The sequence below is a fragment of the Nycticebus coucang genome, chromosome 5, assembly GCF_027406575.1.
Source record: "Nycticebus coucang isolate mNycCou1 chromosome 5, mNycCou1.pri, whole genome shotgun sequence".
Lineage (NCBI taxonomy): Eukaryota > Metazoa > Chordata > Mammalia > Primates > Lorisidae > Nycticebus > Nycticebus coucang.
In genome coordinates, this window is record NC_069784.1 from 132,335,490 (window position 1) to 132,360,014 (window position 24,525).

Consider the following 24,525-nt stretch of genomic DNA (forward strand, 5'->3'; position numbering starts at 1 on the left):
TTTGGAACCCAAGAGTCAGGGTGGGTGGGCGGGAGATCTTAACATGTAGTGTCAACACAGTATCACAGTTCACCTGGGGCTCTGGCACCACCTCAACTGTGCATCCCCATAAGGGAGAGGGATATTAATTTAAGGGAGCTGGATAATCTTTAGACCAGCGGTTCTCAACTTGTGGGTCACGACTCACAGGAACTATATTAAAGGGTCATGGCATTAAGAAGGTTGAGAACCACTGCTTTAGACAGACAGTACTCCTAACGACACTCCTTGACTCATCCTTTTTAATCCATATGGTTCTGCTCTGAAGATACTATTTCAGCTGACCATAGCACGACATTACAGTTTTGTCTCATCATCCACATGCCACTCCCACTTTCTTGAAAATGGAGATCTCCTTGTTCAGGTTTGAGAAGCACCCTGGACTCCTCAGCAACAAGCACGTTGTTTTTTAATGTTGTTATTTTGAGAGCCAGCTTTTTTTATTTTATGTTTACATTTATTTATTTTAATTTGAGGCTGAATCTTTACTTTGTTTCCAAATTTAGGGGGTACATCTTGTTTGGGACTTACACATCCTAAGCATTTACTCCAATGATCATAGCACAGACTCTGGTATCAGACAGACCTCCATTCAAATCCCAGCTTCACCACGGGGGAAAGCTGAGCACCCTCTAAGCTGTGTGGTCACCCTGTGGAATGGAGGTAGCAGCTGCTGCTTACAGAGATGTGAGGACTGAGAGACTGCTCCCACCACATGGTGAGTGCTCCCAAGTGTTAGCTGTTACCATTATAACCTTGTCAAAATATGTGTGTCATATTCCAAGAACAAAGCTCATGTGGATATAAATAATGAGGATGTCTCTGTTAAAAGCATTACTTTGTTGTCATTTATCATTATGGTTTAAATATTCTGTCCCTGGAAGATAGGTTAGGCTATCCATTATTTGCTGTCTGTAGGAGGTCTGTGCTGACCATCCCAAAGCCAACCAGACACAAATCTTTTTTTTTTTTTTTTTTGTAGAGGCAGAGTCTCACTTTATGGCCCTCGGTATAGTGCCGTGGCCTCACACAGCTCACAGCAACCTCCAACTCCTGGGCTTAAGCGATTCTCCTGCCTCAGCCTCCTGAGTAGCTGGGACTACAGGCGCCCGCCACAACGCCCGGCTAATTTTTGGTTGCAGTTTGGCTGGGGCCGGGTTTGAACCCGCCATCCTTGGTACATGGGGCCGGCACCTTAGCGACTGAGCCACAGGCGCCGCCCCAGACACAAATCTTGAAGACACAACATCCAGAGATATTTCTCTTCCCACCCCTCACCCTAATGTGGCCCTAAGTTTGCGCTGTAACTAGTGCAACAGGAGAGGTTCCCAACTAGAAGCAGCATTGTTTCACTGGGGAGCAGCTGGATCTGTGGAGGGGTGTTTTTGTTGTCACAATCAGGGGAGACTACTATTGGCATTTGGCCTGGGGGTGGAGAAGTTTCGGGGCACAGATTATAAATGTGGACTTTAAGTTGCTTTAGACAGTGGGCCTCTATAGGAGCTTTTTAAGCTTGTACTATTTATATTACATGGATAATAAATGAAAACCTTCACATTTTCCTCACATATATCAATTTCTGATAATGTAGTTCAGAGAAGGTATTGGTTTTGCCAATGATATTCCACATACAGGCCAACACAGTATGGCTCAAAGATGTGCTTGACAGATTTAAGGGTTGAATGAATTTAAGCAAATTTGGTTATGAAATAAATGTACTGAATTCCCTGACAATCACAGCTGTTGACAAAGAACTGTCTCTCTGTCCTGTACCCCAGAAGTTTTGTGAAGATGGGGCATACTGGGCACCAGAGTAACCCACCATCCAGCAACTCAGTTTCGCCCGGCAGTATTTTCTAAATCTATAATCTCTTCCCTGTGCTTCTCTCTCTTCCTCTGACCTGGGAGAATTTTTCCATGGTATGACCAACAAGGTTACCCTCACAAGCAGGCCTGCTATGTTCTGCCACAGCCTGTGCCCTGAACACCTCCAGGGAGTGCTCTCCAGAGACTAAGGCATGAATAGGCTTGCCAGTGCTATAAGCCTACAGTCTGTCCCCAGAAGCTCATCCTTAAGTCCCAATGTTGTGCTTGCTGGATTGTAGTATCATGAGAAATTACCACTGTGTAAGGCAGTAGTGCTCAAATGGAGTTCATGACAAATGGAAAAGCGTTTTTACATGGGATTTGTCACAAATATGGACATTTTGAAGATTAGATATAATTGACTTTTTTAGATATCAGAACAGATTCGAGATTATGCCTCTAAAAACGTTACTCTTATTCACACTTCAATAGCTTCTTCAAGGGTCATACAACAGCCAGTAGGCCAGGAGTGAGATCAACCACAAATGCCACTTAGAGAGTCCTTACTACACGCAGGCATATTCCTCATTAAACCTTCACAATGACCAAGGGGGGCAAATGTTATCCCTCTTTTAAAGATAAGAGTGATAGAAGCTTAAAGAAACTAACCGATGTGCTCAGTGTCACAGCGGGCAAAACCCACATCAGGCTGCACCGTCAGCCCATGCACTTCCTCAGTGCACTGTGTGAACGTGCACATGGGCTTTGCTGCACACGTACCATACACGTCTTGGCAGGAAAGAACAACTTGAAAATATTTGATCTAATATATAATATCCTGAAAAATTACTTAGAAGCTCAGGTTATGTCTCCAATTCATTTCAGAAAGTCCTTACTGCATCAATTCTAATAAATAGGCAGTTATCAGAATTAAAAGCTCTGAGTTTTGAAATGTTTTTGCTATTGACTAGCCCATTTAGCTTCTATTTCCTCACTTGCCAGTGCAAGACCATGGCTGGCCTCACTGCTGGAGGTCAGAATGATGAAAGCTTATAGGATCTACTGATGAAAAAGCCTTTAGCTATATCAATGACATTATAGCATCAATGTTACTTTTCAAGAATCTGGTAATTCGGCTTCTTCATAAAATAAAAAGAGTAAGGTCATATAATACTAATACCAGGAGATTAATAAGTATTGTTAGGTTGTAAAAATGTTACTTGAATAGGAATATCTACCGTTGAGGATCACTTATGTGTCAGGCACTGGATAAAGCATTTTGCTGTTATTTAATCTTCACAATTCTATAGGGCAGAAATTATGACTACTACTTTACGTGCGAGAAACCAGAGGTCAGAGAGGTTAACTTGTCCCAGGGGACTTGACTTATAAGTACAGTTGTCTGACTGATGCCCAGGGCTCTTTCCTGATAGCCACTTTGGTTCTGTGACCTGGAAAGACAAATTACCTCTTACAACTTCTACCCATGTACCAGCTTTCACTAAAAATGACTTAAAAAGCGTATAGTGGTGACTATTTTATTTTGAATGATATGATGGACACACGTTTGCCAATAGCCAGGACTCATCTATTTCTGGATATAGGGGGTTATATTTCCCTATTGCCTTGAGGTTAGGTAACCACATGACCAGGTTTGGCAAATGAAATGTGAGCAAAAGAAATGTGTCACTTCTAGGCTGAGCACTTAATTATAGGGGCTCAACTCCCTCAGACTCTCTTCCCTTTCCATAGTAATCATGGAAATTTGTGTTTTCTATTATGGTACTTCAAGATCAAAGCAGTCTGAGGTGCTGAGCCAGCACATGGAGGATCACTTTCCTACAGAGCTGCCTGAACCCACAGTAGACTGGGAGACTGTTTTTTATTGCAACATAACTTGGCTTATCCTAGCTGATTAATAGAGGTGGTAAAGAGAATTATAAAATAGACTTGAGACATTGCTATTTGATGCCCTGTAATAAACACATTAAATTTGGCTGAAACACAGTTGAATAAAAACTCAAGGGCTGACTAAGAGGGAAAAGGAATGTTGAACTTTAAAAAGCTCTTACAACCACCTGCAACAGCTGAACCATCAACCTTCCCACTTTCAGGGAGCTCAGCACATCAATTAGTCCCATGGTATGGCAGTGCTTCCAAGGAAATCAGAACATTTCTATCAATAAAACAGTATGTGAGCTCTGGTCAGTAGGGTAAAAGGTCATTAGGTGAGGATCACTGTTCTATGTTTATTTGATAAAATTCAACTAAGGAAGATTGGCATGGTTTAGAGAACAGATGCTGATTGCTTTCACTTTTGATTAGGCCTGTTGCTAGCCAAACGGCTCCTGAGATAAAATGTGTTTGAATATACCATATTATTCATTTAAATATTCAATCGCACAAGGCTAACGTGAATTTTTATATCTCAGCTTCACATTTTTTAAGTTACTAGTACTATCATTTAAGTAATGGTCAGACAAGCATCTTTATCCTAAACCCTCACTGCATCACATGAATAAAGTCTAGGATCTGCTCGGAAGTAAATTGACTTAGGAATAAAAAACAAATGTGTAACTTTGAGAAATACAATTTCTAAAGTACTCATTAAAAATGGCCAATTTTCATGACAATGATTAACAGCAAGGCACAATTCAAAAGCTAAAGTTTTGTTATCATGAAATAAACTGAGAGACAGAAATGACCTTAGGGCCGTAGAGCCAAGAATCCACTCTTCTAAAACGTAGCCCAGGAAGAACAAATTTATAACATGTCTTGATTTAATGTACTAGGTTCTCAGAGGCAGTTCTAAAATGATCCTCACTCAGTCAGGCTTTATTTTTAGAAACTGCAAAATTTAGGGATGTTTCTTTTCCATGCCAAATAAATGACAGTAACTATAGAACCTCTGTTAGGCCTTTTTCTAAAAGCTTTCTACTTTACTGCTTTGAACATTTCATAACGGCTACAGTCTGATCACTACTTTCCTATCTTAACCTAATGATCCTGTTTCACTGCATACATACATGACCTACATGCAGCTGCAGTTCCCATTTCATAATGTCTTTTTAATGGCTTAGCTGATAGGCTGTCCGAAGGGAACGAAGGCAGCTTCGAGACGGATCCATTAAAAAAGCACTTCTGTGTATACATACTTTTATTTTTAAGTTGTAGAGAAGGTTACAGTATTCTTTTTTAAAGAGTATAAATAAACATAGGCACAAGCCGGCCACAGTGAAAGAATTAACATATATCTAATGAAAAGAATCAGAATTTGTGGAAATTACAACCTACTTTTTTCCTTTGGACCAAAGGCAATTGCATATACATACAAGGCAAGTACAGCACATCATGGGCACCCAAAACAGCTTCTTCACACATCACTTTGGAATTGTAAAAAGATAAGCATCATCAAGCATCTGAATGCTAAATAGGGAAGTCATTCTACCTACTTTCCTGTTTATATCTTTTAGGGATTCAAGTTCATTCAAAAGTTTGACATATATAATCCCATATGTACTATTTCCTCAGTAATTTCAGAATGATAGTTTAAAGCTTAAGGTCCTTCTGAATTTCCCAAAGCATTTTAGCGCTCTTCTTTAGACGGGCCTCCTCTTCAGGCGTCAGCTTAATCTTTATAAGGTCCATAATACCATTTGCTCCCAGGATACAAGGAACACTGAGGAATACTTCTTCATCTATTCCATACAGGCCCTTAATTATGGTGGAAACTGGATGTGTTCTCCTAAGATTCTTCAAAATACTTTCTGTTAAATCAGCTACGGATAGGCCAATCCCCCAATTGGTGTAACCTTTCATTTTAATAATCTCATAGGCACTGGCAATCACTTCTTTGTGGATATTTTCCCATTGCTCAGGATCTTTATCAGTTCCTATATCAGAGTTCAGATCCTTTAAAGGGACACCAGCGATGTTCACTCTACTCCACACAGGAACACTTGAGTCCCCATGCTCTCCCAGGACCCATCCATGACAGCTTTCAGAGTGGATGCCAAGCTTCTGCCCAATGAGAAAACGAAAACGAGCAGTATCCAGACTACAGCCACTTCCTATAACACGGTTTTTTGGAAAAGAACTCAACTTCCAGGCTACATAAGTTAAGATATCCACTGGGTTGGAAACAATAATCAGTTTGCAGAGAGGGCTGTACTGTGTAATACTGGAAATCATTAATTTGAAGATGCTCACATTTCTCTGGACTAAATTAAGGCGCGTTTCTCCCTTTTCTTGGCGTGCACCTGCGGTGATAATCACTACGTTGGAATTGGCCGTGATAAGGTAATTTTTGCTGCAAGTAATATTTGGCATTTTCATGAAACAGCTGCCATGCTGAAGATCCATTGTCTCACCCTTCAGTTTGTCTTCATTCATATCTACAAGGGCAAGTTCATTAGTCAAGCCTTTTAGTAATATGCCGACAGCACAGGCCACACCCACCGACCCAATTCCTATAATGGAGACCTTGTTGTGGAGAACGGGCTTCTCTGAAGTGAAATTCTGAAGCAGTTCGCTCTTCACAGTCGCCATCCCGGCCCCAGTGGCGGGGAGCCACGGGCCCCTGAGTAGGGAGCGGTGCCTCGGGGCTAGCCCTGGGCATGGGAAATTCGCTCCCACCCAGCTCACTCTCCAGCTGGCCCGTAGAACCGCCACAGCCCAGCTCATGGTCACTCACTCAACAGATGGAGTTAGAAAATGGAGAAACGCTAAAGCAACGATGTCGAGAGGCTAAGACGGCTGTTGACCGTTAGAGGCGTCCCAAGCTCTTTTCTAAGGTGGAACAGGCCCCGCCCCCAGCCCGCTAATGCGGCTGCGCAGGCCCCGCCCCCAGCCCAGCCCGCCAGTGCGCTTGCGCATCCTTGCGTCAGTCTTCCTGGCCTTTCGGCCTGCGCTGAGTCTAAGCTGGATGAGCCGGAAAAGGCTGCCTTGTGCAGCAAGTGAGTCCTGGAGTTAGTATTACAAAAATACATTCTCATCAACATTTGACATGTTTAACAGGCAGAGTCCTGGAATTATTAGTTTTCTATTTTTAGTATGTATGCCAAATCAAAATGTTTCTCTTACCCAGAGATGAAAAAGGTTAAGTCACGAGGGCCACATCCAAGCCGGGAAAAACAGGGCGCAGGCTTCGCCTCCCGCAGTGCTGCACCCTTCCCAGCAACTAGAGAAAAGAGGTTCCACTGCCTTTGAGCCTGTCCCGACCAGACCCACAGCAGGAGCTTGACAACAGGAGAAGGGCCAACTATGAGTTACTCCAATATGAAAATCTCACAGGAGGATGCTGCTGAGCCTTTTTCGTGTCGCAGGAAAGTGTGACTGTGTGTACTGATGAAAAACAACTTCCCAAGTAGAAAGATGGTGATGTAACCCAGTCCATTAAAAAGAAGCTATCTCTTAAATGTCAAAGTGGTGACTTTTAACCAATGTGAAAGTCAGATTATTGACTAAAATAGTGAAATAAAGCATTAGCTAGTACAACATGTCAGCATGTCTTACCTCTGCTGCATCTGTCTGGGCAGTCTTAGGAACGAAATTCTTTTTAAATTTCGGAGGCCCCAAGAAGCAAGCCCCAATAATGGCACTTTCTCCCTACTTACAAACAGAATTCTGTGTAATGATTCCTGAAAAGCTCTCCCTTGCATTCTTAGAGAGCAGTATTCTCTCTCTAATGGGGCTACCTGGTACGTGTAGCCCCAGCACAGTCAGGAAAAAAAAAAAGACAAGACTTCAATTTTAGAATAAGAATCCTTACAAAATGAATAATTTATATTCAGGACTTGAAAAGTTATTCTCATTCTTTCACCACAGAAATGTAGTCCAAGGAGAGAGAACAGTAAGCAAAGGAGTTGGTGAAGGAGCGGATGTGGCAGTTAGTGGAGTTCCTGCAATCCTTTTGCCTTGATGTGACTTGCTGGCCATGTTGACTCACTTTCCATACTAGAGAGATTAGACATCCTGTTACAGAGCCACAGGCTCCATGACACATGAAATTGTCAGAACACAAGATACATGAATTCTCTGTGTACTGGTGGTCTGATTTATGGTAACCTTTTGTCAAATTAAAAATGGAAATTTTAAAAGTGATTATCTTTATTTAATGATGGTTATTAACATTTTGGAGGGATCCTTTAAAAGGATCAACTTTTCACAGCACTTCTTTCTTTTATCTCAGACATACCTAAAAATGTTTTAACGTGATGCCTTTTCCCACCTTCTTCCTATGACCAGTCAAGTCATTTTCCAAGGTAAGTGTTCTTGAACATGAAATTCAAGGACATAAAGACTCTCAGCTGGATGGCTTCTGTCTATAATTTTCTTTCTGGAGTTTGAGCCTCTTCAGAAATACAATCTCTGTGATAGCTACCTCTTCAGTTTTTCCCCTTAGCCATGACTAAATCAGTTTGAAACTCTACAAAACAAAAATATACCAAACAAAGTAGCTTTTTATTTACAAGTCTCAAGATAAAAAGGAAAGCACTAAGGGGGCGGTGCCTGTGGTTCAAAGGAGTAGGGCGTTGGCCCCATATACTGGAGGTGGTGGGTTCAAACCTGGCCCTGGCCAAAAACTGCAAAAAGAAAAAAAGAAGGAAAGCACCAATGAAAGAGATGAAGAGATGTACATGACCTCCAAAGCAGATTTAGGTCTACTCAAAGAAGTGGAAAGCCAAATATAGCTACACAGCTCCCTAATGACTTTCTATCTTAGGTGGCTCATTATTTCTTTTGAATTGAAAACCCAACTCAAATTATCTATTCAAAATGCAGTATAGTATTATAGCTGATGGTAGCTTTACGCCTTAATACTTTTGGTTACCTCAGTTAGTGAGGGAGGATGCAGGAAATGAAGACAACCATCAAATCTCTGGACCAAGAATGGCTGCAGCCAAGTCACTCTATTCCTTTCACCTCAACTCTCACATCCAGCTCTACCAGCCTCCTTTTTCTATCCAGGAGTCCAGTCCTAATATTCCATCTTCTCACAAATGTTCACAGATCTCCCAAGCAGAAATGACTTTCTAAAACCTTATGTCATCATTGTATTTGGTACCTCTCTCCATAATAGGTTTTATTACATGCAATTAAATGTAAAATACTCATGAATGTGTTACTCGAGAGGGATGACCTCTTATTTGCCAGAGTATCCCTATCCTCTGGAACAGAGCCGGACATGTGAATAGGGATTCAGTACATGTTTGTGGTAGAAAAGAATCAGTAAGTAACTACTAACTGTGTAAGGCTATAGAGAGGGAAGGCTAGAGAACCCACCTGGTGCCAGAATTCTGGAAACAGAGGTAAGTAAAATGGGTAGGTGGTGCCCGTTTGGGGCATCATAGCAAGGTTGATGCATAGATTTCAAATATAGCCTTGGAGAAGCTAAAAGACCTCGTAATTATCTTCAAAGCCAATACCTACCTTTATGAAGTTAAAACACGACAAACCCCCCCCACACCAAATCCCGCAGTGCTAGAAATCCAGTAAAACAAATATGCAATAGCAGAGAGATTATTTTTATCCTTTAAAGTTATTTAAAATGTTTTGTTCTTTGGAAAGCTAAGATCAGCACAAAAAACCTTTGCTTTGGGGGAAAAAAGGATGAAATGAAAGTAATGTTAATATTATAAGCTGATCTGAAATAGGCTATAAATTTACCAGCATGTAAGAATATTATATAAACACAATTATTCTAACAATCTTCTTCATGATCTGAAAATCATTAAATGCAAATTGTAGTTTTAAAACAAATTAGTGGGCTCTAATTCTATTGCTCATCGATACTAAATTTATGTAATTTTGTAATCCTTACTTGGGGGTCTTTACAGATCCCAGTATATAAAGGCCATTTTCCTTTGTCAGTTAACTGGGAAAGCTGGAGGGAGGACAAAAGGGAGCCACAAAGTCTGCCTCCAGGTAGAATAAAAGTAGAAAGTTAATTAAAAAAGCAACACTGGAGGCCAGGTGCAATTGCTGAGGCCTAGCATTCTGGAAGGCTGAGGGAGGAGGACTGCTTGAGACCAGGAGTTGGAGTCCAGCCTGAGCAAGAACAAGACCTCATCTCTACTAAAGATGGAAAAATTAGCTGGGCAAGGTAGGGTGTGCCTGTAGTCCCAACTGTGTGAGAGGCCTGAGGCAGGACGATCACTTGAGCCTAGAGTTTGAGGTTGCAGTAAGGTATGATGACACTAGCGCACTCTAGCAGGAACGACAAGCAAGACTCTATCTCAAGAAAGAAAAACAAAAAACCTAATACTGCGATCAACTTCCTCTTTATAGTATTTAAATACAGTAGAGCCTCTGTAAGTTAACCAAAGGACTGTTAACAAACTGGTCAACATAAAGAGATGCTCAACATAAAGAACTAGGCCTACTGTACTGACACATACATGTGGTACTTATCTGGTCTATGAAAATTAGGTCAACTTAAAGAGGTGATCAATGTAGGGAGGTGGTCAACTATGGAGGTTCTACTGTATTATGAAATGAATTTTTAAGCTCTTCTACTAAATTACCCAAACCACATTCTTCTTTAAAAGCATCATCTTACACATAATTTTTGATGTAATGTGGAAGAGCCAGCCACTTGTATTAATCACTAAAAAGGAAAAACAGAAAATATTTTAATGTGGTACAAAACATGAACAACAAATAAATTGAAATTTATTAGTATGTATTTAAGTACCCTAAATCCTATCTATCTAAAAATTGGGGTCTAATTGTATGGGTGCTGTTTTATTAATTCACTCCATTTATTCCCTGTGATTGAATCAATAGAAGTTGTACTGTAGTCCTCATAAACAACAGTTTTGTTCATCCAAAAAAAAGACATGAAGAATATCTTTGTGTATGGAGATTACTTTCCATTTGACATAGAAACTTACAGTATTTTATAAACGCAAAGCTGTCAAAACAGATGAATGCCATGTTGTAAAGCTTAACAATTAATTTGCCCTAAGACTCTGGCAAAGAATTGTCAGCAGTGGGGAATGGTGAAGAAAGGAAAAAATGTTCCAGTGGGGATAAGCAAGTACAAGGCTCAGAGGCCAGAGGCTAGAAGCTATGAAGAACATTGCCTTTCAGCATGGCTAGAATTCTGAGCAAGGCAGAAGGTTCATGAGAGACGCTGGAGTTTTAACTGTAGTACTACTGACATTTTGGACCAGTCAGTTCTTTGTGGGAACCTGCCTTATGCACTGTGGGATGTCTGGCAGCATCCTTGGCCTCTACTCACTAGATGGCGGTAGCACCATCCCAGTCATGACAACCAACTAAAGAATAAGCAGAGGCTATATCACATAGGGACTCATAAACTATTTTGAGGAACATGGACTTTATTCTCAAAAGAGGGAACCACTGAAATGGTAGAAGCAATGTAATTGGATACATCCAACAAATACTTGCTAGACACCTATGTATGTTAGGTACTGTAACAAGTGCTGAAAATACAAGAATCAAGTTAAATGAGGTCTTTCAGAATTTCCATTCTTTGTGAAGACTGTTAAAACAAGAAAATGATCAATATAATTTCATTTGGTAATAGGTGCTGCAAAGAAGAAAATAGGGTAATGTCAGAGAGTAACTGGCGGAGATGAAGACATCTGGGTCTGGGGCGGTGAAATAAACTCTGGATGGCATCAAAGAGCCTACCATACGAGGGCCTGGGAAGGGAGTTTCCTGGCAAAGCTAGAATAAAGGCCCCAAACAGGAATAAGCCTGAAGTGCTAAAGGAACAAGAAGGCTGGCAGGGCAGGAGTGCAGAAGAGATGGGTGCAGTGGGTGGCTGTGGTGGCTCAGGATGAGGTCAGTGAGGCAGGTGGGCTCCACCACATAAGCCTTCTTCAATGGGAAGCCACTGAAGGGTTTTAATTAAAGGAGTGACATGATCTGACTTACATTCTAAAAGTATCTGTGGCTGCTGTGTAGAGAAAAATTCTAGGGGAAGTAAAGAAGAGGCCAGGAAACTAAACAGGAAACTCTATCAATGTGCTATGCAAAACATGAAGTGGAGAGAGATGGAAGCAGCAGAGCTGATGAGCAGGAGTTGCTTGAAGTAGCTGAAAGGAAAGGGGATTCATACCTGCATTTCTGGTTTGAACTGGAAGGATGGGATGATGGTGGCATTTACTGAAATGGGGGCGTCCAAAGGAGAAGCAAGTCAAGTAGGCAGTGAGGAAGTCAAGGGTTCTAGCTGGGATGTGGGCCGTCTTGAAGTTTTTGGGAGACCTACGTGTGATCCAGCTACTGGATCATCATGTTGTGCAGACTGTTGAAATGCCAGGGCCTAGCAGAAAGACCTGAGGGGCTGAACACAGATGGGGAAGAGAAGAGTCCATGAGCCATTGGACACTGACACTCAGGGGTCAGCCAGTGGAACGGCCAGGAAAGGAGGTAAGCAAATCGGTCAGTGAGGTCCAAGGTGTTTCAGAAGCCACAAGTACTGTGCCAGGAGGGAGAGATGTTTAATTGTGTCAAATGTTGCTGGGAGGTCAGATAACAGAGGATAAAGGTAAGACCTGGATGTGGAACCAAGGAGGGCACTGGTAACCTTGACAACAGCAGTTTCTGTGCAGCACTGGGGTAAGGAGCTGGACTCAGGGCAGAAAGTGGAGTTAATGACCACAGGACCACTCTTTCTGGAAATTTTTTTCTACAAACGGGAGCAGACAAATGGGCTGGTAGCTGGAGGGGGATAAAGAATATTGAGAGAGAATTTTGAGAGGTGGGAGGAAATAGACCATGTCAGTACACTGGAGCAGAGAGGGAAAAACTGCCAATCAGCAAAGTCTGAAGATAATGACAGGAGTAAGGTCCCCAGGTAGATGACAGGGGATAGGATCTAATACTAGCATGGACCTTTTACCCTTGTTAACAGGAAGAAAGAGTGTGCAGCACAGATGCAAGTAGAAGTCTGGGGAAGTTGCAGGCCAAGCACTCTGGCTGCAGTTGCAGAAAGGACTGCAGAGAGGCAGGGCGGAAGGCAGGTGGAACACAGAAAGCTTAGGATCTTCTCTGAGTAAGAAGGAGGCCCCCAACCATAGTGGCTATGAGGGTGGAGAGAAGCAGGACCTGGTGACTGATTAGATACAGGTGAAAAAAGAGGGCGGTCCTGACCAGCAAATCTGGCTTTTCTTTCTGGGCAGCTTTGTGGGTGATGCTGCCATTCACAGGACAGTGACCCAGCTTTGTGGGCTGCAGGGTGTGGGTAAATGACAGCTCAGGGGGGAACACACAGGATGTCTGCAGGACAGCCACACGTCAGTGTCCAGTCAGTGGGCTGTGTGCCTGGAGCTCAGTGGAGTGGCTGGAAGCTGTGAAGGAGAGACGAGGGCAAAAGAAGGAGCCTTGAGCATCACTGGAAACAGCAGAGGCACTTCAGAAGCCAATGTGACAGGCAGAAGTTACACGATCCCAATTATCACTGAGAAAAGCTATTAAAAGAATAAAAGGACTATTAAAAGCCCAGAATCTGTTAGCACAAGAAGCAAACAGTAACTGGTAGATCTGAGTCATCAGAAAGTTAAATTGGTTGGGCATGGTGGCTCATGCCTGTAATCCCAGCACTCTGGGAGGCCCAGGTAGGAGGACTGCCTAAGCTCAGGGGTTTGAGACCAGCCTGAGCAACAGCAAGACCCTGTCTCTACTAAAAAACAGAAAAACTAGCCAGGAATTGTGGTGCATGTCTGTAGTCCCAGCTACCCAAGAGGCTGAGGTGAGAGGATTGCTTGAGCCCAAGAGTTTGAGGCTGCTGTGAGCTATGACACTACGGCACTCTACTCACGGTGACAGAGTGAGACTCTGTCTCAAAACAACAATAACAACAGAAAGGACAAAGAAGAAAACCCAAATGAAATCAAGAATACCTTTCCTCTTGTGGACTAAGGCTGGAAACATTCCTGACGTGACTAAGCCTGATTTGTGTCAGGCCTCTACACAAGAAGGCTTTTATGGCAGAGCTTATCTTTCTGATTAAGTGTTGCACATTTGACTTTGTTAAATGCTTGGTGCCCTATTTTACTTATAAGAGGAGATTGGTGGGTTTCTAAAGAGGTACTTTGGAAATATGCCCAAATAGCGGATTCCCATTCTGGCTAAAAAAATAAAGCACATTGGTCATTACCTCCCATTTTAAACAAAACCAGTCCTTGCAAATCGGTCTCTGTCATCAAATTGCCCCTCCACATCTATATTAAGTGCCCCACCTACATGGGAAATAGGGTGGTAGAGATGCTTTCATCACCTCAGGCTTGAACTTACTAACTGATGCACAGTGCCACTTCCAGTTCATTTAAAAATAAATTCTTCCAGGAAAATATTCCTCAATACTTTAGCCGTTTGAAGGCCCAAGAGCTTGACAGATGGAACTATGTTTACAAGATCATGTTATCTCTGTTCTAGAAGTTCTAGTAAGTACTCCCAAGAAGAGGAAGTGAGGTGAGTCGGCTAATGTGTAGTAATCGGAATATGAAACTGAAGCTTGCTTCCTGGGGGCAGACGCTGGTCGCAATCTGTGGAAGTACTGAAGTTAGTTTAGGCAAGGACAGAAGGGAAAAGTTTCAGCTGCTTTTCAGACTTCTCCTGCAGATCACTCCTTTTATAATTAAAGGTTGCCATTAAACAATTCGCCAGGAGATTCATAGGTGTTTTTAGTCTTTGATCTACACCACTGAAAACTATATAGCACTTAAAGTCTATTCCTTACGCCCCTGCCTTTTGAGACACAATCTTGCTGTGTTGCCCCTGCTAGTTAGCATGGAGTGGTGTCACAGCTCTGAGCAACCTCAAACTCCTGGGCTCAAGCCACCCTCCTGCTTTAGCTTCCTGAGTAGCTGGGGCTACAGGCAAACTACTGCACCCAGCTAATTCTTATATTTTTAGTAGAAATAGAGTCGTGCTCCTGCCCAGGCAGGTCTCAACTCCTGAGCTAAAGTGATCCTACCATCTCATCCTCCCAAAGTGCTAGGATTACACACATGAGCCACCATGCCCCACCCGATTTCCCTTCTTAGAAATCATCAAAGTTAAAAATTTCTATGTTTTGCCATAGTTTTATTTATATATGGGGTTCTATCAGTCACTCTACAGTGCTGCGTCCTTTGAGATGAATAAATAAAAATAGTGTAGGAATAAATGTACTAGAGATTCACTAGAACATTGGTAAAAAACTGAAATTAACAGAGTCAAAAGAAAGAAATTTGATTGTAATTATTACCAAAAGCCCTCAGCCCAGTCATAAGTTTATTAATAAGTGAGCCTTAATATAAAAATTATACCTAAGAGCAGCTACAAAAAATAACTAGAGTAAATAAATTTTCCCAAGAATGTGTCCAATATCAGCCTAGAGGAAAGATACATTAGTTGCCTTAAAGGCTCTACGTTATAACAGAGAAGTCAAATTTCTACTTTTAGAGAAATATTTAAAATATATCTGTTTTATTTACATGTTTTACTTGTTACTTTTTAGAAAAAGGAGGCCTGGGCTCTTGAGAAAGCAATAACTTCTATCAACAGAGGAGGTGGTAAGACAGGGGCCTGGAAAGGTTGCAAGTCTCCAATCACAAATTATTTCCATAAAGGCCTTTCTAACAGCAGGGGCTCAAGAGAGATACAGTTTAAAAAAATTATTTTCCATCAGATTGGCAAAAATTTCAGAGTAATAGAAGCCACTAATGGTGAGGGTGCTAGGAACTTGTATGCATTGTTGATATCTTCTAAGTTGGATAAACTTTCTGGAGGGCTGTTTACTAATAGGTATCAAAAACATTTTTAAAATATACTTTGATTCAACAAACTTGGCTTTAGGACAAATTTCTCAAACAAAAAAAAATGCAATAAGATGTATGCCCACAGGTTCACTATTGTGTTTATTAGTGATAATTGCAATCTAAACGTCATTGGCAGAAGACTGATAAAGTAGATTACAATATACAACAGAGAATCACATAGTCATTAAAAGTGATGGAGCTTTACAGACTCTGCTGTGCAGAGATGTTCCTGTAACTGTTAGTGAAAAAAAGACTCCAGACAGCACCTATAGCAAAGCAGCATCTCTATACAATTATATGAATATGCCCACCCAAGGTGGCCCAAAAGGATGTTTTTACTGCAGCGATGGTCACAACTTAGTAGGATTTCTGTAATTTTTGTTTCCTTTTCTGTACTTTTCTACTCTGATTTTTAAAAAAGTAAGTACCTTATTTTTATTTTTAAAAAGCTGTCAGTTTTTGTTTTTGTTTTAGGTTTTTTTTTTTTTTTTTTTTTTTGGTTTTTGGCCGGGGCTAGGTTTGAACCTGCCACCTCTGGCATATGGGACCGGCGCCCTACTACTTGAGCCACAGGCGCCGCCCAAAGCTGTCAGTTTTTAAAAAGACAGGTTCTATAAATATATTTTTCTTTAAAACTAAACACTAAGGTATGTAATTAGAGCATATCCCATGGTAAAAGGGTAAAAAACAAATCAAAAACTTCTCTCCTTTATACATTAACATTAAATTTTAAATCTTTGGACAATTTAAAGTATTTCACAATAATTAAGAACATTTTCATTGAAGGTTTTTAATCACAATTGAGGTTTTAGCTCCTATGAGGGCAACATCTACAAATTATCTATAAATCTATCTATAAATCCTATAAATGATGTCTGGTGCAGACATCATGAACACATTCTATATAAACAACAGTTATCGCTGCCAGTCCTCTGCAATAATAACCTTCTCACATACATGGCACATATGCCCTCGTACAAAATTCTGATCATAGCAACCAGGAGTTTTTTTGACATCTGATGTTTTTCCTTCTAAGCAGGGGGAAAAAAGACAAGGTAGTCTAGCTATAAACTAAAACTCTTTAGAAATCTTATTTATCCTCCTATAATAAAAGGTAAAAAAGTAACATGTAAATAACAGGTTTCTTCATTTTTTCCAATAATTAGGGAATTACCAGTTAACACTAGACTTCCTTAGGCTGTTTACCTCAACTATTCTCTAAAGTTAAACTATCTGCCTTCATAAAACAATCTAATCAGACTATCCAACATGCAGTCACCCGGTCAGTCTCCCAGGATCATGTATGTAGCTGATTTAGGGGACCAAGAACCAACCCAAAGGAAATGTTCATCTCTTTTTTTCTACAATGAAGTTATTATGATAAAATTAATGCTACCTCAATCACAATCAGATTATCAAATACCATAATTCAAAGTAATCAATAAATACAAACTGAGCAATCCAGCCATGCTTGCTGGCCCAAGGGCTGGTCATACTGAATCTGGACTGATTTCTCTCCAAAGGCAGGGAGGGTCCTATTTCAGTGCTGGGCAAATTTACCTGCTTGGTCAGCATTATAACAGGATAGCTTCCACTAACTCTCTTTCTTTGGGACCTCTGAGAAATGATATACCATGGTGCAAAATAAAAATGTATATTTGTTTTTAATGTATTATATGCATTCTATGTGAAATAAAATTCAATAATAATTATGAATTAACTGAGCAAAACCACAGTATTTTATAGAAACTGAAAAGTTTCACTTTAAACATTTTTTACATGTTCCCTTTTAGGCCAGCAGATGTAGCTGTGAATTAAAATAGGAAAAATAAGCACTTTCATCAAGCAGCTCAAGGTCAGCCATTAGATGGCACCCTTTTTTGGAACTAGGTTTATATCAGAGATTGAATACAATTCTACTAGCAACAATTATTTAACTTGAGTTGATTTTTACTTACTTGTGTTCATACAGAATGATCATTAACCATTTGAGTGTGTAGACTTAAACCATTTCTGTTCAACATTTTTCTGACTATGATTGTTTCCTAAGTATAGAAAGTGACATTTCTCAATAAGAGGCAGTAGATAGTGAAGAAAGTTCATCACCAGACTCAGGGCAACCTCATAGTATTCACTGACACTCTAAATGTAGGAACTCTAAATGCAGAGCTGTATTACTTTCTGCAAGCTTCAGAGAAGGGTCATATCATAAGAATTTACTTGGAAAGTCAAAGGTAAGACTGAACAGTCTGCTGGGATGCCCTGTTTTCGCACACTGCCCGGCTCAGGGCAGGTTCACAAGTGACTTTTGAATGAACAAACTCACAAATTAAAAACACTACTGCCTTTAAAATATGAGCCCTTAAAAATATCAATGGGTTCATTTGTCTGTAAGACTCTCAAACATGGCAATCATAGGCATCATTGTACTTTTCACTCACAGTACACCGTTAGACAGATGAGTGTGCTTTTTCTGCTAATGTGACTTTTATTTTTAAAGTCACTTTGCTGGCTACTTATTATCTGTAGTGCTAAATTAAGGATTACTAGGAAAAGAAAAGACAGAAAACCTGTGACTGAGATTGTTCATCATTTTTGCTGTTATCTCAGTTTTGCTTTTGACCAATATAAAATTTCTTCTGGTGTAATTTTAGTCATAATACCAGACATTTTAAACAACGCAGATTATTTAATCTTAATAATAACAGTAAATATTCATACCTCCCACTTTATAACTTAGGAACGTGGGCCTCAACAAGTTAAGTCACTTGCCCAAGATCACATAACTTGTAATAGGCAGAGTCAAGATTTGAACCCAGGTCTGAGTCTTCAGGTTACCTAGTAATAAAGCTATTAAGCTTCTAGCTTTACAAAAATGACAGTCTCTTAGCACTCTACTCCACATGGATTGCATGGAATTGATCCGTGATGTTTCCAGTGTTTAGTAATGTAGGTTGTAAACTGAGCAGTAAAATTTTAAGGTGTTTGAAATATGTATAGTCCTTGATTTAGAAGAGTCATAAGAATGAATCATTCAAAATTTTCATAGACCAACAAAAATTGGGTTATCTAAATTATATGCTTGAGAATTGGGGCTTTATGGGTGCAACTATGCTATTTTAGTATGTTCTAGGAACAAACAAACAACTTCTTTGTTTTATGGCACTAATGAGACAATTATTGCCTAAATAAAATATTTGGGGGAGAAAAACATATTTTCTGCTTGGTACTACAAAATATAAGACTATGTGGAATCTGGCCAGGTGTGGTAGCACACACCTAAATCCTAGCACTTTGGGAAGCTGAAACAGGAAGATTTTTTGAGGCTAAGAGTTTGAGACCAGCCTAAGCAAGGAAGACTCCCGTCTCTACAAGAATACAAAAATTAGCCAGGTGGCTTGTAGTCCCAGTTACTCAGGAGGCTGAGGCAAGAAGATCACTTGAGCCCAGGAGTTTGAGGTTGTACTGGGCTATGATGACACCAGCCGCACTCCACCCTGGACAACACAGCAGGACCATGTCTCAAAAAAGAAAAAAAAAAGTGGAATCTTTTTATATTGTATCCTCATATCCGTCTGAAAAGAGAATACAAATGTAATCTCTCCCTATACATAGGTCATTAGGCTTACCAGTTTGATTGCCATGTTTGAGAGTCTTACAGACAAATGAACCCATTGATACTTTTTTAACAGAAATGGTTTAAGTCTACACACTCAAATGGTTAATGATCATTCTGTATGAACACAAGTAAGTAAAAATCAACTCAAGTTAAATAATTGTTGCTAGTAGAATTGTATTCAATCTCTGATATAAACCTAGTTCCAAAAAAGGGTGCCATCTAATGGCTGACCTTGAGCTGCTTGATGAAAGTGCTTATTTTTCCTATTTTAATTCACAGCTACATCTGCTGGCCTAGCACACCCAGTGTGCAAGTCCCCATTCTGGTTTTCCCTATCTCTTTAGTAGAATAATCTCCTTTGCCACCTTCTCCTCATTCCCTGAACTCTAAACCTTAGGGGTGGCCGAGCGCTCCTTCCTCAGACCTCTCCTCTTTTCCTTCTACCCTCACTGCCTTGGTGAGCTCATGTGGTCTCACAGCTTTCCCACCGTACACTGATGAGTTTCACGCGTCTGTCTTCACCGTGTACTCTCCCCAGAACTCTGAACTTCTGGATGGAATGCTTATTTCACGCTCCACCTGGCTAACAGATGTCTCCAATCACAAGTCCCAGACTGAGCTTCTGACCTTATCCCCAATGCCTGCTCCTCTCACATTAGCCCCATCTGTTCTCCAGATGTTCATGTCAAGAGTCTTGGTGACATCCCTGACTTCACTTTTCCTCACGCTCCACATCCAATCTATAACTAATCCTTGGTGACCCCACGTTCGAAAAATACCCAGAATCTCTTTTCATCAACTCTACTGCTGCCACCTATTCTAAACTACTATCAATTGTCACCTACTATCAATTGAACCCGCACCTGGTCCACAGAACTTCCTACCAGTTGTTTAAAAATAGTAATGCAATTATTCCTAATGTATTACTTTTTAGCTTGGGGTATAAATTGTATACTTGAATACAGACACACACAGAGATAGGCACACATATGCAGGCTTTTAGAATTTTTCCAATAATGTATAAACAGCACAGTAATAATTTAATTACTTTTAAAATGCTTTAACTATTTTACAAGGATGTTTACATACATACATAACATGTCAAACAGCACAGAAAATTGTTGCAAATTAATAACTTTATTGAACAAATAGCTAACGTCAATTTGCATAGAATGAACATTAGCTGTGAATTAGTCATTTAATTATATTTGAAGTTTCACCACCTTCAAACATTTAAATTTGTTGTTTATGATTTACTAGAACGGAGGAGTTCCCTGTATTAGCAAGAATTTAATCACATACTCTGCCAACATTTCCCAAGGCAGTGACCACACTACATACAGATTTGAATACCAGGAAAATTTAGACTGCAATACAGAAAGTAGAATATCCAGAGAGCAATTACAGGATTGTTGTTACTTACACTGTGAACACCTAAAGCTTTCCAGACTGCAAAGCTGATCACACCAACCCCACACCACGCATAAAGTGAGCCCCAGCCCAGAGCTCGAAGGGCAAGGGAAGACCCACTTTCCGGTAAGGCAGCTGTAGCCATACTTCCCTGAAATGAAGACAGAAAGGTTTGGGTTAAAATAATCACTTCAGAAAGAATAAGCATTCTGGTAGTACCTGAAATTAATTATTCTCTGTGTAAGCAACATACTGGGAAGACTTACCAACCCAAGGTCAAATACCAGCTTTGCTACTTAATATCCGTATGCCTTCTCTGACTGACAAACATTTGAGTATGCAAAGCACTGTGCCTATTAATTCTTCCAGGGACACTGTATTCTGTCAAGCTCTTTCTTTCCTTTTTTTTTCTTAATCTTTATTTATTTATTATTAAATCATAGCTGTGTACATTAATGCAATCATGGGGCACCATACACTGGTTTTGTAGACCATTTGACGTATTTTCATCACTATCCCCAATTCATTGTCATTTTATTAGAATGACATTAAACTAGTTAGCTAATCTGGTAAGAGACAGCAAATTTATAACATTCTGTCTTCTATCTGGAAATAAATTTCCATTTATTAGAATCTTTTTCTCTTTCAGGATTTTCTTTAAAAAAAAAAGAATAATTTTCTTCATATATTGCTCAACCTATTTTTCTTAACACAGACTTTTCTTATGCATGCACAATTTGTGACTGTGAATGCTGCCCACAGCACATGGACAGACTTTGCTCATCTGTATCCCCAGCCTCGCACCAGGACTAGATCTACTAGAACTCTGTATTTGCTGATGTAACACTTTATAGACATACTTCAGACACAACCAGATTATCAAGTTATTTTTCTTTAGCCATTTGGTGATAAAAACAATACTATCTTATTCCTTTCCCCATGTTGCTGTGATTTTGGAGTAGTTCCCTAGATACCACAGATCTCACATACATGCACTGATTTTAACTGGCCTGCATTTTCATCCACAAGCCTCAGCACTAACCAAATATTATTAAACCAGGGTCAGTTTGAGCTTTAGTCTAAATTTTATTTTAGAAACATGTTAAAAATCCATTATTTCCCTAGGGAGGACAATAATTAGCCTGAGTATATGTGTGTGTGTGTCTGCGCGCGCGCGCGTGGGTACATACATCTATGTAAACCCACATTTGTTAAGTCACGTAAAAGTATAACTATGTAGGAAAATAACCCATAATGAAATCGCAGTATTAATAATAAAATCTTAATTTTGGTTTGGGGCCTGTAGCACAGTGATTACAGCGCCAGCCACATACACTGAGGGTGGTGGGCTCAAAGCAGGCCCGGGCCAGCTAAACAACTGCAACAAAAAAACAGTCAGGTGTTGTGGTGGACGCCTGTGGTTCCAAGTAGTTGGGAGGCTGAGACAGGAGAATCACTTAAGCCCAAGAGTTAGAGGTTGCTGTAAGCTGTGATGCCACAGCACTCTGAGGGTGATATAGTGAGACTCTGTCTTGGAAAGAGAAAAAAAAAAATGAAATAAAATCTTAATTTTGCCTTTTAGATTTTTTAAAAAACAGGTACATGACCTATCAGTCTTAACAAACTATGAAATGAAATAAGTTATTATTAATTATTGCCTAGGTACTTCCAAAAATGAATTCTAGTGGAAACTTGACATTAAAAATTGACCTGTCCTTGTTAAGTTTTAAAAAGTCCTGTCACAAACTGTATCACAAGATATTTCCTCTGGGGAGAATGTCACACGATGTTCATATATATCCTGTTGAAAATTTTCAAAATGAATGCTGGTGAACTTGGTAAGACTTGTTAAAAATAATGTTGCCTTGAAAGATCTTTAGATATAGACACACATGCTAACCACAGCTTTGTGTGTGTGCATATACATACACAGTAGAACCTTCATAGTTGACCACCTCCCTACACTGATCACCTGAAGTTGACCTACTTTCCATAGACAGGACATGCACCACGTTTATGTAGCAGTACACTAGGCCTAGTTCCTTACATTGACCACCTCCAATGTTAACTACTTTGTTACAGTCCCTTGGGTAACATACATACAGCGGTTCTACTGTGTCTGTATATAAAATAAAAAATATATTTTACATCACTAATGAATATTGATGCAAAAATACTCAATAAGAGTATTTTTATAGAAACAGAATCCAACAACACATCAAAAAATTATACACCATAACCAAGTGGGATTTATCCCAGGGTCTCAAGGCTGGTTCAATATACATAAATCTATAAATGTAATTCAGCACATAAACAAACTAAAAAATAAAGACCATATGATTCTCTCAATTGACGCAGAAAATGCTTTTGATAATATCCAGCATCCCTTCATGACCAGAACACTTAAGAAAATTGGTATAGAAGGAACATTTCATAAACTGATAGAAGCCATCTACAGCAAATCCACAGCCAATATCGTACTGAATGGAGTTAAACTGAAATCATTTCCACTTAGATCAGGAACCAGGCAAGGTTGCCCATTGTCTCCATTGCTCTTTAACATTGTAATGGAAGTTTTAGCCATTGCAATTAGGGAAGAAAAGGCGATCAAGGTATCCACATAGGGTCAGAAGAGATCAAACTTTCACTCTTCGCAGATGATATGATCGTATATCTGGAAAACACCAGGGATTCTACTACAAAACTTTTAGAAGTGATCAAGGAATACAGCAATGTCTCAGGCTACAAAATCAACACCCACAAATCTGTAGCCTTTATATATACCAACAATAACCAAGCCGAAAAAACAGTCAAGGACTCTATTCCTTTCACAGTAGTGCCAAAGAAGATGAAATATTTGGGAGTATACCTAACAAAGGACGTGAAAGATCTCTACAAAGAGAACTATGAAACTTTAAGAAAAGAAATAGCTGAAGATGTTAACAAATGGAAAAACATACCATGCTGATGGCTGGGAAGAATCAACATTGTTAAAATGTCTATACTACCCAAAGCAATATATAATTTTAATGCAATTCCTATCAAAGCTCCATTGTCATATTTTAAAGATCTTGAAAAAATAATACTTCATTTTATATGGAATCAGAAAAAACCTTGAATAGCCAAAACATTACTCAGAAATATAAACACAGCAGGAGGAATCATGCTACCAGACCTGAGACTGTACTATAAATCGACAGTGATCAAAACAGCATGGTACTGGCACAAAAACAGAGAAGTAGATGTCTGGAACAGAATAGAGAACCAAGAGATGAATTCAACTACTTACCATTATTTGATCTTTGACAAGCCAATTAAAAACATTCAGTGGGGAAAAGATTCCCTATTTAACAAATGGTGCTGGGTGCACGGGCTGGTGATCTGTAAAAGACTGAAACTCGACACACACCTTTCACCATTAACTAAGATAGACTTTTACTGGATAAAAGATTTAAACTTAAGACATGAAACTGTAAAAATACTTGAAGAAAGTGCAGGGAAAACTCTTGAAGGAATCGGCCTGGGTGAATATTTTATGAGGAGGACTCCCCAGGCAATTGAAGCAGTATCAAAAATACATTACTGGGACCTGATCAAACTAAAAAGCTTCTGCACAGCCAAGAACATAGTAAAGCAAGCAGACAGCCCTCAGAATGGGTGAAAATATTTGCAGGTTATACCTCCGATAAAGGTTTAATAACCAGAATCCACAGAGAACTCAAATGTATTAGCAAGAAAAGAACAAAGTGATCCCATCTCAGGGTGGGCAAGGGGACTTGAAGAGAAACTTCTCTAAAGAAGACAGACGCACGATCTACAAACACATGAAAAAAAGCTCATCATCCTTAATCATCAGAGAATTGCAAATCAAAACTA

The 24,525-nt window shown here is 39.9% G+C and overlaps 2 protein-coding genes and 1 long non-coding RNA gene across 3 annotated transcripts in view; 1 reads left to right on the forward strand and 2 right to left on the reverse strand.

Annotated features, from left to right (window-relative positions):
* Positions 1–24,525, forward strand: part of LOC128586377 (uncharacterized) — a 91,815-nt gene that overhangs the window by 13,970 nt on the left and 53,320 nt on the right. Inside the window, exon 3 of the long non-coding RNA XR_008380226.1 lies at positions 546–757. This is a non-coding gene — a long non-coding RNA (uncharacterized LOC128586377). The remainder of the gene's footprint in view (positions 1–545; positions 758–24,525) is intronic.
* The window catches only part of TMEM242 (transmembrane protein 242), a 31,150-nt gene that overhangs the window by 1,095 nt on the left and 5,530 nt on the right, over positions 1–24,525 (reverse strand). Inside the window, exon 3 of the mRNA XM_053592137.1 lies at positions 20,663–20,800. Within this exon, the coding sequence (XP_053448112.1) occupies positions 20,663–20,800 (138 nt within the window). The remainder of the gene's footprint in view (positions 1–20,662; positions 20,801–24,525) is intronic.
* On the reverse strand, positions 4,028–7,645 carry LOC128586375 (L-lactate dehydrogenase A-like 6A). Its single transcript, XM_053592136.1, has one exon. It carries the CDS (start codon positions 6,526–6,528, stop codon positions 5,395–5,397), a length of 1,134 nt encoding a protein of 377 aa, XP_053448111.1. The 5' UTR covers positions 6,529–7,645; the 3' UTR covers positions 4,028–5,394.